This window comes from Oncorhynchus keta, chromosome 20 (genome assembly GCF_023373465.1).
Source record: "Oncorhynchus keta strain PuntledgeMale-10-30-2019 chromosome 20, Oket_V2, whole genome shotgun sequence".
NCBI lineage: Eukaryota > Metazoa > Chordata > Actinopteri > Salmoniformes > Salmonidae > Oncorhynchus > Oncorhynchus keta.
Genome location: NC_068440.1, coordinates 45,005,671 through 45,023,800, shown reverse-complemented (window position 1 = coordinate 45,023,800; position 18,130 = coordinate 45,005,671). Strand labels below are relative to the sequence as shown.

The window sequence follows — 18,130 nt, the reverse complement described above, 5'->3', positions numbered from 1 at the left end:
CATGTTTCCTCTCTCTCTCTGTATCATCATGTTTCCTCTCCTCTCTCTCCCTGTATCATCATGTTTCCTCTCTCTCTGTATCATCATGTTTCCTCTCTCTCTGTATCATCATGTTTCCTCTCTCTCTCTGTATCATCATCATGTTTCCTCTCTCTCTCTGTATCATCATCATGTTTCCTCTCTCTCTCTGTATCATCATGTTTCCTCTCCTCTCTCTCTCATCATCATGTTTCCTCTCCTCTCTCTCTGTATCATCATCATGTTTCCTCTCTCTCTGTATCATCATGTTTCCTCTCCTTCTCTCTGTATCATCATGTTTCCTCTCCTCTCTCTCTCTGTATCATCATGTTTCCTCTCCTCTCTCTCTGTATCATCATGTTTCCTCCTCTCTCTCCCTGTATCATCATGTTTCCTCTCCTCTCTCTCCTGTATCATCATGTTTTCCTCCTCTCTCCCTGTATCATCATGTTTTCCTCTCTGTATCATCTCTGTATCATCATGTTTCCTCTCTCCCTGTATCATCATGTTTCCTCTCCTCTCTCTCTCTGTATCATCATGTTTCCTCTCCTCTCTCTCTCTGTATCATCATGTTTCCTCTCTCCCTGTATCATCATGTTTCCTCTCCTCTCTCCCTGTATCATCATGTTTCCTCTCCTCTCTCCCTGTATCATCATGTTTCCTCTCCTCTCTCTCTCTGTATCATCATGTTTCCTCTCCTCTCTCTCTGTATCATCATGTTTCCTCTCTCTCTCTGTATCATCATGTTTCCTCTCCTCTCCTCTCTCTGTATCATCATGTTTCCTCTCTCTCTCTGTATCATTATGTTTCCTCTCCTCTCCTCTCTCTGTATCATCATGTTTCCTCTCTCTCTGTATCATCATGTTTCCTCTCCTCTCTCTCCCTGTATCATCATGTTTCCTCTCCTCTCTCTCCCTGTATCATCATGTTTCCTCTCTCTCTCTCTGTATCATCATGTTTCCTCTCCTCTCTCTCCCTGTATCATCATGTTTCCTCTCCTCTCTCTCCCTGTATCATCATGTTTCCTCTCCTCTCTCTCCCTGTATCATCATGTTTCCTCTCCTCTCTCTCCCTGTATCATCATGTTTCCTCTCTCTCTCTCCTGTATCATCATGTTTCCTCTCCTCTCTCTCTGTATCATCATGTTTCCTCTCCTCTCTCCCTGTATCATCATGTTTCCTCTCCTCTCTCTCCCTTTATCATCATGTTTCCTCTCCTCTCCCTGTATCATCATGTTTCCTCTCCTCTCTCTCTCTGTATCATCATGTTTCCTCTCCTCTCTCTCTCCCTGTATCATCATGTTTCCTCTATCTCATGTTTCCTCTCTCTCTCCCTGTATCATCATGTTTCCCTCCTCTCTCTCTCTGTATCATCATGTTTTTCCTCTCTGTATCATCATGTTTCTCTCTCTGTATCATCATGTTTCCTCTCCTCTCTCTCCCTGTATCATCATGTTCTCCTCTCTCTCCCTGTATCATCATGTTTCCTCTCCTCTCTCTGTATCATCATGTTTCCTCTCCTCTCTCTCTCTGTATCATCATGTTTCCTCCTCTCTCTCTCTGTATCATCATGTTTCCTCTCTCTCTCTCTCTGTATCATCATGTTTCCTCTTTCTGTATCTCTCCTCTCTCTCTGTATCATCATGTTTCCTCTCCTCTCTCTCCCTGTATCATCATGTTTCCTCTCCTCTCTCTCCCTGTATCATCATGTTTCCTCTCCTCTCTCTCCCTGTATCATCATGTTTCCTCTCCTCTCTCTCTCTGTATCATCATGTTTCCTCTCCTCTCTCTCCCTGTATCATCATGTTTCCTCTCCTCTCTCCCTGTATCATCATGTTTCCTCTCCTCTCTCTCCCTGTATCATCATGTTTCCTCTCCTCTCTCTCCCTGTATCATCATGTTTCCTCTCCTCTCTCTCCCTGTATCATCATGTTTCCTCTCCTCTCTCTCCTCTGTATCATCATGTTTCCTCTCCTCTCTCTCTGTATCATCATGTTTCCTCTCCTCTCTCTCCCTGTATCATCATGTTTCTGTATCTCTCCCTCTCTCTCTGTATCATCATGTTTCCTCTCCTCTCTCTCTCCTGTATCATCATGTTTCCTCTCTCTCTCTCCTGTATCATCATGTTTCCTCTCCTCTCTCTCTGTATCATCATGTTTCCTCTCCTCTCTCTCTCTGTATCATCATGTTTCCTCTCCTCTCTCTCCTGTATCATCATGTTTCCTCTCTCTCCCTGTATCATCATGTTTCCTCTCCTCTCTCTCCCTGTATCATCATGTTTCCTCTCCTCTCTCTCCCTGTATCATCATGTTTCCTCTCTCTCTGTATCATCATGTTTCCTCTCCTCTCTCCCTGTATCATCATGTTTCCTCTCCTCTCTCTCTCTGTATCATCATGTTTCTCCTCTCTCTCTCTGTATCATCATGTTTCCCTCTCTCTGTATCATCATGTTTCCTCTCTCTCTATCATCATGTTTCCTCTCTCTCTCCCTGTATCATCATGTTTCCTCTCTCTCTCTCTGTATCATCATGTTTCCTCTCTCTCTGTATCTGTATCATCATGTTTCCTCTTCCTCTCATCATGTTTCCTCTCTCTCTCTGTATCATCATGTTTCCTCTCTCTCTCCCTGTATCATCATGTTTCCTCTCCTCTCTCTCTCTGTATCATCATGTTTCCTCTCTCTCCCTGTATCATCATGTTTCCTCTCTCTCTCTGTATCATCATGTTTCCTCTCCTCTCTCTCTCTGTATCATCATGTTTCCTCTCTCCCTTATCATCATGTTTCCTCTCCTCTCTCCCTGTATCATCATGTCTCCTCTCTCTGTATCATCATGTTTCCTCTCTCTCTGTATCATCATGTTTCCTCTCTCCCTGTATCATCATGTTTCCTCTCTGTATCTCTCTCTCTCTGTATCATCATGTTTCTCTCTCTCTCCCTGTATCATCATGTTTCCTCTCCTCTCTGTATCATCATGTTTCATCTCATCATGTTTCTCTCTCTCTCTGTATCATCATGTTTCCATCTCCTCTCTCTCTCCCTGTATCATCATGTTTCCTCTCCTCTCTCTCTCTCTCTGTATCATCATGTTTCCTCTCCTCTCTCTCTGTATCATCATGTTTCCTCCTCTCTCTCTCTCCCTGTATCATCATGTTTCCTCTCATGTTTCTCTCTCTCTCTGTATCATCATCATGTTTCCCTCTCCTCTCCTCTCTCTCTGTATCATCATGTTTCCTCTCCTCTCTCCCTGTATCATCATGTTTCCTCTCCTCTCTCCCTGTATCATCATGTTTCCTCTCCTCTCTCTGTATCATCATGTTTCCTCTCCTCTCTCTCTGTATCATCATGTTTCCTCTCCTCTCTCTCTCTGTATCATCATGTTTCCTCTCCTCTCTCTCTGTATCATCATGTTTCCTCTCCTCTCTCTCCTGTATCATCATGTTTCCTTTCTGTATCATCATGTTTCCTCTCTCTCTCCTGTATCATCATGTTTCCTCTCCTCTCTCTCCCTGTATCATCATGTTTCTCTCCTCTCTCCCTGTATCATCATGTTTCCTCTCTCTCTCTCTCTCTGTATCATCATGTTTCCTCTCCTCTCTCTCCCTGTATCATCATGTTTCCTCTCTCTCTGTATCATCATGTTTCTCTCTCTCTCTGTATCATCATGTTTCTCTCTCTCTGTATCATCATGTTTCCTCTCCTCTCTCTCTGTATCATCATGTTTCCTCTCTCTCTCTGTATCATCATGTTTCCTCTCTCTCTCTCTCTGTATCATCATGTTTCCTCTCCTCTCTCTCTGTATCATCATGTTTCCTCTCTCTCTGTATCATCATGTTTCCTCTCCTCTCTCTCCCTGTATCATCATGTTTCCTCTCTCTCTGTATCATCATGTTTCCTCTCTCTCTGTATCATCATGTTTCATCTCTCTCTCATCATGTTTCCTCTCCTCTCTCTCTGTATCATCATGTTTCCTCTCTCTCTCTCCCTGTATCATCATGTTTCATCTCTCCTCTCTCTCTGTATCATCATGTTTCCTCTCCTCTCTCCCTGTATCATCATGTTTCCTCTCCTCTCTCTCCTGTATCATCATGTTTCCCTCCTCTCTCCCTGTATCATCATGTTTCCTCTCCTCTCTCTCTCTGTATCATCATGTTTCCTCTCCTCTCTCTGTATCATCATGTTTCCTCTCCTCTCTCTGTATCATCTGTATCATCATCATGTTTCCTCTCCTCTCTCTCCCTGTATCATCATGTTTCCTCTCCTCCCTCATCATGTTTCCTCTCTCTCCTGTATCCCTGTATCATCATGTTCTCTCCCTGTATCATCATGTTTCATCTCCACTCTCTCTGTATCATCATGTTTCCTCTCTTCTCTCTCCCTGTATCACAGCTCTGTGTGGGGGGAACCTGACGGGTCCCACTGGGCTGATCCTGTCCCCAGAGTACCCCGAGCCGTACCCCCACGGACGAGAATGCGACTGGACTGTCTCTGTCACTCCCGACTACGTCATCGCACTCAATTTCAACCAGTGAGTGTTACCCTGGGCACTAATGGAGAACACACACAGTCTACACACCATGCGTTGATATCGTCAACGTTTGACGTCGACTAAAGTCAATATTTATGTCACATTCAACTTCAATAATAATATAATAATATAATAATATAATAATAATAATATAATAATATAATAATAATATATAATAATAATATATAATATATGCCATTTAGCAGACGCTTTTATCCAAAGCGACTTACAGTCATGTGTGCATACATTCGTATGGGTGGTCCCGGGATTGAACCCACTACCCTTACAAGCGCCATGCTCTACCAACTGAGCTACAGAAGGACCTATGAGCATAACACTAATGATGTTCTCACATAGAGGAAAACTTCAAAATGTTCATGTTGTTGTTGCCAACTTTAGACTTTAAGTCGCGGTTTGGATTCGTCTCCGTAGAGACCATGTCAATGTTGTTCACTTGATTCATCATGTATTCCCATGTATTCATTATTCCCTGGTCGGATTAAATGGTCTAGATTATCCACATTAGTCCATGGTCAGATTAAATGGTCTAGATTATCCACATTATTCCCTGGTCGGATTAAATGGTCTAGATTATCCACATTATTCCCTGGTCAGATTAAATGGTCTAGATTATCCACATTATTCCCTGGTCGGATTAAATGGTCTAGATTATCCACATTATTCCCTGGTCAGATTAAATGGTCTAGATTATCCACATTATTCCCTGGTCAGATTAAATGGTCTAGATTATCTACATTATTCCCTGGTCAGATTATATGGTCTAGATTATCCACATTATTCCCTGGTCGGATTAAATGGTCTAGATTATCCACATTATTCCCTGGTCAGATTAAATGGTCTAGAATAGTCTTTATCCACATTATTCCCTGGTCAGATTAAACGGTCTAGAATAGTCTTTATCCACATTATTCCCTGGTCAGATTAAACGGTCTAGAATAGTCTTTATCCACATTATTCCCTGGTCAGATTAAATGGTCTAGAATAGTCTTTATCCACATTATTCCCTGGTCAGATTAAATGGTCTAGAATAGTCTTTATCCACATTATTCCCTGGTCAGATTATACGGTCTAGAATAGTCTTTATCCACATTATTCCCCGGTCAGATTAAATGGTCTAGAATAGTCTTTATCCACATTATTCCCTGGTCAGATTATACGGTCTAGAATAGTCTTTATCCACATTATTCCCTGGTCAGATCAAAAACACATGGTACAATATTCACACATTATGCTCGCTAGGTATGAGAAACACGATAATCAAATTTACAAAATGATATATTTTCTAATTCTCTCTGTGTCGTTCAGATTCAGTCTGGAGCCCAGCTATGACTTCCTCCACATCTATGACGGTCCTGACTCCCTCCATCCTCTGTTGGGGAGTTTCTACGGTACTGACGTCCCCGACCGCATCGAGAGCAGTTCCAACACACTCTTCCTCGCCTTCCGCAGCGACGCATCGCTCAGCAGCAACGGCTTCATCCTGCAGTACACAGGTAGGCACACTCTTCCTCGCCTTCCGCAGCTACGCATCGCTCAGCAGCAACGGCTTCATCCTGCAGTACACAGGTAGGCACACTCTTCCTCGCCTTCCGCAGCTACGCATCGCTCAGCAGCAACGGCTTCATCCTGCAGTACACAGGTTGACCCCCCCCTAGTGGTGGGAGGAGTAAAGTGCTTCTGTGGTTTTGGTCTTTCGTAGTAATGGAGAATGAGAAGTGGGGGAGAGAGAGAGAGAAATTATGGGATAGAAACAGAGAGAAAGAGCAAAAGCGAGAGAGTTGGGCTGAGAGAGAGGGACGAGAGAGAGGGAGTGGTGGTGAGAGAGAGAGAGAGAGAGAGAGAGAGAGAGAGAGAGAGAGAGAGAGAGAGAGAGAGAGAGAGAGAGAGAGAGAGAGAGAGAGGAGGTGGTGAGAGAGGGACGAGAGAGAGGGAGTGGTGGTGAGAGAGAGAGAGAGGGGGGGAGAGAGAGAGAGAGGGGAGAGAGAGGGGGAGAGAGAGGGAGTGGTGGTGAGAGAGGGACGAGAGAGGGGAGAGAGAGAGGGAGTGGTGGTGAGAGAGAGAGAGAGAGAGAGAGAGAGAGAGAGAGAGAGAGAGAGAGGGGGGAGAGAGAGGGGGAGAGAGAGTGAGTGGTGGTGAGAGAGAGAGAGAGAGAGAGAGGGGAGAGAGAGGGACGAGAGAGAGGGAGTGGTGGTGAGAGAGAGGGACAAGAGAGAGGGAGGGGGAGAGAGAGGGAGTGGTGGTGAGAGAGAGAGAGAAAGGGGCGGGAGAGAGAGAGAGAGAGGGGGAGAGAGAGGGACGAGAGAGAGGGAGTGGTGGTGAGAGAGAGGGACGAGAGAGAGGGGGAGAGAGAGGGAGTGGTGGTGAGAGAGAGAGAGAGAGGGGGAGGGAGAGGGACGAGAGAGGAGTGGTGGTGAGAGAGAGAGAGAGGGGGTAGAGAGAGAGAGAGAGAGGGAGTGAGAGAGAGGGACGAGAGAGAGGGAGTGGCGGTGAGAGAGAGAGAGAGAGAGGAGGGGAGAGAGAGGGAGTGGTGGTGAGAGAGAGAGAGGGGGAGAGAGAGGGGGGTGAGAGAGAGGGACGAGAGAGAGGGAGTGGTGGTGAGAGAGAGAGAGAGGGGGGGGGAGAGAGAGGGACGAGAGAGAGGGAGTGGTGGTGAGAGAGAGAGAGAGGGGGGTAGAGAGAGAGAGAGGGGTGAGAGAGAGGGACGAGAGAGAGGAGTGGCGGTGAGAGAGAGAGAGAGAGAGGGGGAGAGAGAGAAAGTAGAGTGTGTGTGTGTGTGTGTGTGTGTGTGCGTGCGTGCGTGTGTGTGTGTGTGTGTGTGTGTGTGTGTGTGTGTGTGTGTGTGTGTGTGTGTGTGTGTGTGTGTGTGTGTGTGTGTGTGTGTGTGTGTGTCAAAGCTCTGTTTGATCCCTGGCGTCTTGTTGCACACTAAATGCTTCCGATAAATTAGAGCAAACGGCCGTTTGTTGTGAGACAGTCCTGTGGTTCGTTGCGCTGACCGACACTTTGCTGTTTTGGAGCTTGTTTGATCACAGGCGACGACGGTACAGTACCGTACACACTGTTTACACGCACAGACGATCATAGTGCATTCAAGATCACAGGCCCCTTTTCCGTGTGGGTGGATGTTGGGTGTGGATAGTGTGTGTAGCAGTTGGTTGACGGGTCTGGTAACTGGTCTGTGTGTTGTGGTTGAGTCTCAGAGGGTTTCTGCAGTGGGTGAACATCTGTCGTCAGGAATAGAGGATTAAAAACATAGTTGAAGTGAAAGATGACTGTTGGGACGTTGTGTTTAAAGACCTACTATTCTGGAGAAATCTGCATCTATAATGGCCTCATTACACAGTCAGAGAAAAGCTAAAAGAGAAGGGAGTAGCTTGTAAACTCACTGGTGTGATTACAGTCAGCTCTGAATGTAAAACTGAACTTCAATAAACACACGTTGGTTTGAATATGGTTGAATACCATTTTAGGTAATATGAGTACTTTTTACATTTTAGAACGGTAGATCATAAAAGGAAAGGAGAGATGAAAGGAAAGGAGAGATGAAAGGAAAGGAGAGATGAAAGGACAATATTAGCCCGTACCCTCTGTTTGGGGTCATTGAAGTCAACATTCAGTTAATGGGAAACACAAGTTTGGGGTAGTACAGTATGTTTCGCTGTAGTATATTATAAACAGAGTTTTGTGTAATGGAGGATGAGAGTAGAGGAAAGGAAAAGAGGAAACGAGAGGAGAGGGTAGGAAATGAGAGGGTAAGAAGTGAGAGGAGAGGGTAGGAAATGAGAGGAGTGGGTAGGAAATGAGAGAAGAGGGTAGGAAATGAGAGGAGTGGGTAGGAAATGAGAGAAGAGGATAGGAAATGAGAGGAGTGGGTAGGAAATGAGAGAAGAGGATAGGAGAGGAAATGAGTGGAATGGGTACGAAATGAGAGGAGAGGAAATGAGTGGAGAGGGGAGGAGAGGAGAGGAGAGGGTAGGAAATGAGAGGAGAGGGGAGGAGAGGAGAGGAGAGGGTAGGAAATGAGAGGAGAGGGGAGGAGAGGAGAGGAGAGGGTAGGAAATGAGAGGAGAGGGGAGGAGAGGAGAGGAGAGGGTAGGAAATGAGAGGAGAGGGGAGGAGAGGAGAGGAGAGGGTAGGAAATGAGAGGAGAGGGGAGGAGAGGAGAGGAGAGGGGAGGAGAGGAGAGGAGAGGAGAGGGTAGGAAATGAGAGGAGAGGGGAGGAGAGGAGAGGGGAGGAGAGGAAATGAGTGGAGAGGGGAGGAGAGGAAATGAGAGGAGAGGGGAGGAGAGGAAATGAGAGGAGAGGGGAGGAGAGGAGAGGGGAGGAGAGGAAATGAGTGGAGAGGGGAGGAGAGGAAATGAGTGGAGAGGGGAGGAGAGGAAATGAGAGGAGAGGGGAGGAGAGGAAATGAGAGGAGAGGGGAGGAGAGGAAATGAGAGGAGAGGGGAGGAGAGGAAATGAGAGGAGAGGGGAGGAGAGGAAATGAGAGGAGAGGGGAGGAGAGGAAATGAGAGGAGAGGGGAGGAGAGGAAATGAGAGGAGAGGAAATGAGAGGAGAGGGGAGGAGAGGAAATGAGTGGAGAGGGGAGGAGAGGAAATGAGAGGAGAGGGTAGGAAATTGTCATAGATAAAATGTAGTTATGTTCGTTGTCCGTAGTTTATGCCTGCCCGTAACATAATCCCACTGCCACCATGGGGCACCATGTTCACAACGTTGACATCAGCAAACCACTCACCCACGTCCATACACGCTGTCTGCCATCTGCCCGGTACAGTTGAAACCAGGATTCATCCGGGAAGAACAGGAAATCAGCATGGCCGAGAAGTCGGAGGAGAGGAACTGCAGTCAGGTCAAAACCCTGGTGAGGACGAGGGGAGACGAGGGGATGAGCTTCCCTGATGAGGAAGACGAGCACGCGGATGAGGATGAGGAAGAATGACGAGGATGAGAGGAGAGGATGAGTTCCCTGATGAGGAAGACGAGCAGGGGCGGATGAGAGAGGAGAGGGAGGAAGGAAATGAGAGGCAGGGGAGGAGAGGAAATGGAGAGGAGGTAGACGAGAGGGGAGCTTCACAACCTGAGAGGAAACCAGCACCCGGATGAGCTTCCCTGGGAGGAAGACGAGCACGGGATGAGCTTCCTGGTGAGGAAGACGAGCACGCGGATGAGCTTCCCTGGTGAGGAAGACGAGCACGCGGATGAGCTTCCCTGGTGAGGAAGACGAGCACGCGGATGAGCTTCCCTGGTGAGGAAGACGAGCACGCGGATGAGCTTCCCTGGTGAGGAAGACGAGCACGCGGATGAGCTTCCCTGGTGAGGAAGACGAGCACGCGGATGAGCTTCCCTGGTGAGGAAGACGAGCACGCGGATGAGCTTCCCTGGTGAGGTAGACGAGCACGCGGATGAGCTTCCCTGGTGAGGAAGAAGTGCACGCGGATGAGCTTTACAGACACGGTTGCTGACAGTTTGTGCAGAAATTCTTCATTTGTGTAAAACCTACAGTTTCATCAGCTGTCCAGTTGGCTGGTCTCAGACGATCCCGCAGGTGAAGAAGACGGATGTGGAGGTCCTGGGTTGTCGTGGTTACACGTGGTCTGTGGTTGTTGGTTGTGAGGCCGGTTGGACGTACTGGAGGAAATGAATGTTACTGGGACTCCTGCAGGCAGACAGTTGAACACCCCCTCAGTGTCTGTAGCATTATGTTGTGTGACAAAACTACCCATTTTAGAATGACCTTTTATTGTCCCCAGCACAAGGTGACCCTGTGTAATGATCATGCTGTTTAATCAGCTTCTTGATATGCCACACCTGTCAGGTGGCTGGATTATCTTGGCAAAGGAGAAATTCTCACTAACAGGGATGTAAAACACATTTTTTGCACAACATTTTACAGAGATAAGTTCTTTGTGTGTGTGAAACATTTATGGGATATTTAATTGCAGCTCATGAAAAATTGGACCAACACTTTACATGTTTTGTTCATGTCGTTGGGGGAGAAAAGTAAAAGTCAGTTGGGGGAGAAAAGTAAAAAGTCAGTTGGAGGGGGGAAAAGTAAAAGTCAGTTGGAGGGGAAAAGTAAAAGTCAGGGGGGGAGAAAAGTAAAAGTCAGTTGGAGGGGGAAATGAGAAGTCAGTTGGAGGAGAAAATAAAGTCAGTTGGGGGAGAAAGGAAAAGTCAGTTGGAGAGGGGGAAAAGGAAATCAGTTGGAGGGGGGGAAAAGTAAAAGTCAGTTGGGGGAGAAAAGTAAAAGTCAGTTGGAGGGGAAAAGTAAAAGTCAGTTGGAGGGGGAGATAAAAAAGTAAAAGTCAGTTGGGGGGAGAAAAGTAAAAGTCAGTTGGAGGGGGAAAATAAAAGTCAGTTGGAGGGGGGTAAAAAGTCAGTTGGAGGGGGGAGAAAAGTAAAAGTCAGTTGGAGGGGGAGAAAAGTAAAAGTCAGTTGGGGGAGAAAAGTAAAAGTCAGTTGGAGGGGGGAAAAGTAAAAGTCAGTTGGAGGGGGGAAAAGTAAAAGTCAGTTGGGGGAGAAAAGTAAAAGTCAGTTGGAGGGGGGAGAAAAGTAAAAGTCAGTTGGAGGGGGAAAAGTAAAAGTCAGTTGGGGGAGAAAAGTAAAAGTCAGTTGGAGGGGGGAGTCAAAAGTAAAAGTCAGTTGGGGGATGAAAAGTTCAGTTGGGGAGAAAAGAAAAGTCAGTTGGGGGGGAGAGCTTCAGTTGGGGAGAAAAGTAAAAGTCAGTTGGAGGGGGAAAAGTAAAAGTCAGTTGGGGAGAAAAGTAAAAGTCAGTTGGAGGGGGAGAAAAGTAAAAGTCAGTTGGGGGGAAGTAAAAGTCAGTTGGGGGAGAAAAGTAAAAGTCTGGGGAGAAAAGTAAAAGTCAGTTGGAGGGGGGAACGCGGTAAAAGTCAGTTGGGGGAGAAAAGTAAAAGTCAGTTGGAGGGGGAGAAAAGTAAAAGTCAGTTGGGGGGAAGAAGTAAAAGTCAGTTGGGGGAGAAAAGTAAAAGTCAGTTGGGGGAGAAAAGTAAAAGTCAGTTGGATGGAGGGGGAAAAGTAAAAGTCAGTTGGGGGAGAAAAGTAAAAGTCAGTTGGAGGGGGGAAAAGTAAAAGTCAGTTGGGGGAGAAAAGTAAAAGTCAGTTGGAGGGGGGTAAAAGTCAGTTGGTTAAACGTAAAAGTCAGTTGGAGGGGGAAAAGTAAAAGTCAGTTGGGGTAGAAAAGTAAAAGTCAGTTGGAGGGGGGACTAAAAGTCAGGGAGAAAAGTAAAAGTCAGTTGGAGGGGGAGAAAAGTAAAAGTCAGTTGGGGGACAAAAGTAAAAGTCAGTTTTAGAATAAAAGTCAGTTGGGGGAGAAAAGCAAAAGGTTGAGGGGGAAAAGTAAAAGTCAGTTGGGGGAGAAAAGTCAAAAGTCAGTTGAGGGGGCCACACCTAAAAGTCAGGTGGGGGGATTATCTTGGCAAAGGAGAAAATAAAAGTCACTTGGGGGATGTAAAACATTGGGGGAAAAGTAAAGTCAGTTCTTTGGGGAAAAGTAAAACATTTGGGGGGGAAAATAAAATTTTAGTTGGGGGAGAAAAGTAAAAGTCAGTTGGAGGGGGGAAAAGTAAAAGTCAGTTGGGGGAAAGTAAAAGTCAGTTGGGGGAAAGTAAAAGTCAGTTGGGGGGGAAAAGTAAAAGTCAGTTGGGGGCAGTAAAAGTGGGGGGTCCATAGGAGCAGTTGCTCTGGGTAGCTGACTAGTGGTGGCTATTCAGCAGCCTGATGGTCCTGAGGATAGAAACTGTCGTCCAGTTTTTTGCCTTGATGCTCTTGTATTGTCCACATCTGAGTGATCGATGCGGGGAGAAGAGGGCGTGGCTCGGGTGGCTGGGATCCCTGGTGATCTTCCAGGTTTTGTAACTGTAGGGCAGGCAGTGTGCACTAGGCAGTGTGGACCAGGCAGTGATGCACCAGGCTGTGATTCAGCCCGATAGTTTACTCTCGATGGGGCTCCTGTAGAACACTGTGAGGGCCCTCGGGGACAGGCCAGATTTATTCAGCATCAGCAGAGTTTGAAGAGTTGCTGTCTTGCCTTCTTCACTACGGTGTCCATGTGGTTAGACCATTTCTGCTTCTCTGAGATGTGGACGCCAAGGAACTTGAAGTTATTGACTTCCTCCTGAAGTCCACAATCAGCTCCTTTGTTTTGCTGACGTTGAGGAAAATATTGTTTACCTGGCATCAGGCCGTCAGGGTGCCTACCTCCTCCCTGTAGGCTGCCTCGTTGTTGTTGGTAATGAGGCCTACTAGTGTCGTGTCGTCAGTGAACTTGATGATGGAGTTGTAACTGTGTGAGGCCAGTCAGTCGTGGGTATACAGGAAATACAGGAGGGGACTGAGGACGCACCCTTGTGGGGCCCCCATGTTGAGAATGTTGAGGATGTAACATTGCCTACCTTCACCACCTGGGGGTCGGCCTATCAGGAAGCCCAGGACCCAGTTGCACAGGGAGGAGTTCAGGCCCAAGGCTGTGAGCTTTGAATTGATCTTATAGGGCACTGTGGTATTGATGGATGAGCTGTAGTCAATGAACAGCATCCTCACGCACCTCACTCTTGTCCAGGTGGGTGAGGGCAGTTGTGCAGTGGAATGGCGTCCGTGGATCTGTCAGGGCGGTAGGTGAATTGGAGAGGGTGGAGTGTGTTGGGGAGGGAGGAGGTGATGTGGTCTTAGCCTCTCAAAGCATTTCATGATGAGGGAAGTGGGTGCTACTGGTTGGTGTTCATTCAGCTCAGTTTTTCCCCATTCTTGGGCACTGGGGATGATAGTGGACATTAAATCAAGCTTTATTTATTCAGCACATTTCAGACATGGGATGCAACACAATGTCCTTCAGAGGAAAAAAACTAAGAAAAACACTGAAAATAAAAACTTTTATATTTATTACACAACAAACGGTAAGAGAAAAAAAGACAATAAAGAGTAACAATAAATACTGATGACTTAATACGAGGAAAATAAAAGCTAAGAGGTGTGTTTTACGATCCCCTTTAAATATGTCCACAGTCCCCCCGCCCCCTCAGGTTCTCTGGCAGGCTGGGGGCATAATAACTAAAGGCTGGGGGCATAGTAAGTAGGCTCGGTCCTGGGCTTTGGGGTAGTTAAAAGGCTGCCTCTCCATGCCTCTTGGTCCTGGGCTTGGGGATAGTTAAAAGGCTGTCTCTCCATGCCTCATTGTCCTAGACTTCAGGATAGTTAAAAGGCTGCCTCTCCATGCCTCTCGGTCCTGGGCTTTGGGGTAGTTAAAAGGCTGTCTCTCCATGCCTCTTGGTCCTGGGCTTTGGGATAGTTAAAAGGCTGTCTCTCCATGCCTCTTGGTCCTAGGCTTTGGGATAGTTAAAAGGCTGTCTCTCCATGCCTCTTGGTCCTAGGCTTTGGGATAGTTAAAAGGCTGTCTCTCCATGCCTCTTGGTCCTAGGCTTTGGGATAGTTAATATGGTATAGGGGACAAAAACAGGGAAAATGCAGCCTGGCAAATTCAAATCATGATCTAAAATCAAACATTCATTAAATCACATGTAAGATACTCAATTAAAGCTACACTCGTTGTGAATCCAGCCAACATGTCAGATTTCAAAAAGCTTTTCGTCAAAAGCATTAAGAAGCTTTTATCTGATGATAGCACTATGTCAAATAAGAGGGTAGCATATTTCAAACCTGCAGGCGCTACACAAAACGCTGAAGTAAATATAAAACATACCTTTGACGAGCTTCTTTTGTTGGCACTCCAATATGTCCCATAAACATCACAAATGGTCCTTTAGTTTGATTAATTCCGTCCATATATACCCAAAATGTCCATTTATAAAGCAGGTTTGATCCAGAAAAAAACATAAAATAAAAATAAAATAAAATAAACTTTGCCAAAATATTTCAAACTACTTTTGTAACACAACTTTAGGTATTTTTAAACGTTAATAATCGATCAAATTGAAGACTGGGAAATCTGTATTCAATACAGCAAGTAAACAAACCAGGTCCAATAGAAAGCCCCTTGGTAATAACCAGGTCCAATAGAAAGCCCCTTGGTAATAACCAGGTCCAATAGAAAGCCCCTTGGTAATAACCATGTCCAATAGAAAGCCCCTTGGTAATAACAGCTCCAATAGAAAGCCCCTTGGTAATAACCAGCTCCAATAGAAAGCCCCGTGGTAATAACAGCTCCAATAGAAAGCCCCTTGGTAATAACCAGGTCCAGTAGAAAGCCCCTTGGTAATAACAGCTCCAATAGAAAGCCCCTTGGTAATAACCAGCTCCAATAGAAAGCCCCTTGGTAATAACAGCTCCAATAGAAAGCCCATTGGTAATAACCAGGTCCAATAGAAAGCCCCTTGGTAATAACCAGGTCCAATAGAAAGCCCCTTGGTAATAACCAGGTCCAATAGAATGCCCCTTGGTAATAACAGGTCCAATAGAAAGCCCCTTGGTAATAACCAGGTCCAATAGAAAGCCCCTTGGTAATAACCAGGTCCAGTAGAAAGCCCCTTGGTAATAACAGGTCCAATAGAAAGCCCCTTGGTAATAACCAGGTCCAATAGAAAGCCCCTTGGTAATAACAGGTCCAATAGAAAGCCCCTTGGTAATAACCAGGTCCAATAGAAAGCCCCTTGGTAATAACCAGGTCCAGTAGAAAGCCCCTTGGTAATAACAGGTCCAATAGAAAGACCCTTGGTAATAACCAGGTCCGATAGAAAGCCCCTTGGTAATAACCAGGTCCAATAGAAAGCCCCTTGGTAATAACCAGGTCCAATAGAATGCCCCTTGGTAATAACCAGGTCCAGTAGAAAGCCCCTTGGTAATAACCAGGTCCAATAGAAAGCCCCTTGGTAATAACCATGCTCCAATAGAAAACCCCTTGGTAATAACAGGTCCAATAGAAAGCCCCTTGGTAATAACCAGGTCCAATAGAAAGCCCCTTGGTAATAACCAGGTCCAGTAGAAAGCCCCTTGGTAATAACCAGGTCCAATAGAAAGCCCCTTGGTAATAACAGGTCCAATAGAAAGCCCCTTGGTAATAACAGGTCCAATAGAAAGCCCCTTGGTAATAACCAGGTCCAATAGAAAGCCCCTTGGTAATAACCAGGTCCAATAGAAAGCCCATTGGTAATAACCAGGTCCAATAGAAAGCCCCTTGGTAATAACCAGGTCCAATAGAAAGCCCCTTGGTAATAACCAGGTCCAATAGAAAGCCCCTTGGTAATAACCAGGTCCAATAGAAAGCCCCTTGGTAATAACCAGGTCCAATAGAAAGCCCCTTGGTAATAACCAGGTCCAATAGAAAGCCCCTTGGTAATAACAGGTCCAGTAGAAAGCCCCTTGGTAATAACCAGGTCCAATAGAAAGCCCCTTGGTAATAACCAGGTCCAATAGAAAGCCCCTTGGCAATAACCAGGTCCAATAGAAAGCCCCTTGGTAATAACCAGGTCCAATAGAAAGCGCCTTGGTAATAACCAGGTCCAATAGAAAGCCCCTTGGTAATAACCAGGTCCAATAGAAAGCCCCTTGGTAATAACCAGGTCCAATAGAAAGCCCCTTGGTAATAACCAGGTCCAATAGAATGCCCCTTGGTAATAACAGGTCCAATAGAAAGCCCCTTGGTAATAACAGGTCCAATAGAAAGCCCCTTGATAATAACCAGGTCCAATAGAAAACCCCTTGGTAATAACAGGTCCAATAGAAAGCCCCTTGATAATAACCAGATCCAATGGAATGCCCATTGGTAATAACCAGGTCCAATAGAAAGCCCCTTGGTAATAACAGGTCCAATAGAAAGCCCCTTGGTAATAACCAGGTCCAATAGAAAGCCCCTTGGTAATAACCAGGTCCAATAGAAAACCCCTTGGTAATAACCAGGTCCAATAGAAAGCCCCTTGGTAATAACCATGTCCAGTAGAAAGCCCCTTGGTAATAACCAGGTCCAATAGAAAGCCCCTTGGTAATAACCAGGTCCAGTAGAAAGCCCCTTGGTAATAACATGTCCAATAGAAAGCCCCTTGGTAATAACAGGTCCAATAGAAAGCCCCTTGGTAATAACCAGGTCCAATAGAAAGCCCCTTGGTAATAACCAGGTCCAATAGAAAGCCCCTTGGTAATAACATGTCCAGTAGAAAGCCCCTTGGCAATAACCAGGTCCAATAGAAAGCCCCTTGGTAATAACCAGGTCCAATAGAAAGCCCCTTGGTAATAACCAGGTCCAATAGAAAGCCCCTTGGTAATAACCAGGTCCAATAGAAAGCCCCTTGGTAATAACAGGTCCAGTAGAAAGCCCCTTGGTAATAACCAGGTCCAATAGAAAGCCCCTTGGTAATAACCAAGTCCAATAGAAAGCCCCTTGGTAATAACCAGGTCCAATAGAAAGCCCCTTGGCAATAACCAGGTCCAATAGAAAGCCCCTTGGTAATAACCAGGTCCAATAGAAAGCCCCTTGGTAATAACCAGGTCCAATAGAAAGCCCCTTGGTAATAACCAGGTCCAATAGAAAGCCCCTTGGTAATAACCAGGTCCAATAGAAAGCCCCTTGGTAATAACCAGGTCCAATAGAATGCCCCTTGGTAATAACAGGTCCAATAGAAAGCCCCTTGGTAATAACAGGTCCAATAGAAAGCCCCTTGATAATAACCAGGTCCAATAGAAAACCCCTTGGTAATAACAGGTCCAATAGAAAGCCCCTTGATAATAACCAGATCCAATGGAATGCCCCTTGGTAATAACCAGGTCCAATAGAAAGCCCCTTGGTAATAACAGGTCCAATAGAAAGCCCCTTGGTAATAACCAGGTCCAATAGAAAGCCCCTTGGTAATAACCAGGTCCAATAGAAAACCCCTTGGTAATAACCAGGTCCAATAGAAGGCCCCTTGGTAATAACCAGGTCCAGCAGAAAGCCCCTTGGTAATAACCAGGTCCAATAGAAAGCCCCTTGGTAATAACCAGGTCCAGTAGAAAGCCCCTTGGTAATAACAGGTCCAATAGAAAGCCCCTTGGTAATAACAGGTCCAATAGAAAGCCCCTTGGTAATAACCAGGTCCAATAGAAAGCCCCTTGGTAATAACCAGGTCCAATAGAAAGCCCCTTGGTAATAACATGTCCAGTAGAAAGCCCCTTGGTAATAACCAGGTCCAATAGAAAGCCCCTTGGTAATAACCAGGTCCAATAGAAAGCCGCTTGGTAATAACAGGTCCAATAGAAAGCCCCTTGGTAATAACCAGGTCCAATAGAAAGCCCCTTGGTAATAACCAGGTCCAATAGAAAACCCCTTGGTAATAACCAGGTCCAATAGAAAGCCCCTTGGTAATAACCAGGTCCAGTAGAAAGCCCCTTGGTAATAACCAGGTCCAATAGAAAGCCCCTTGGTAATAACCAGGTCCAGTAGAAAGCCCCTTGGTAATAACAGGTCCAATAGAAAGCCCCTTGGTAATAACAGGTCCAATAAAAAGCCCCTTGGTAATAACCAGGTCCAATAGAAAGCCCCTTGGTAATAACCAGGTCCAATAGAAAGCCCCTTGGTAATAACATGTCCAGTAGAAAGCCCCTTGGTAATAACCAGGTCCA

The 18,130-nt window shown here is 45.9% G+C and overlaps 1 protein-coding gene across 1 annotated transcript in view; it reads left to right on the top strand.

The window, feature by feature from the left end:
• LOC118381542 (CUB and sushi domain-containing protein 2-like) overlaps positions 1–18,130 on the top strand; it is a 1,147,246-nt gene that overhangs the window by 801,919 nt on the left and 327,197 nt on the right. The window contains 2 exon segments of the mRNA XM_052473074.1: positions 4,405–4,543; positions 5,870–6,057. Coding sequence (XP_052329034.1) covers positions 4,405–4,543; positions 5,870–6,057 — 327 coding nt within the window.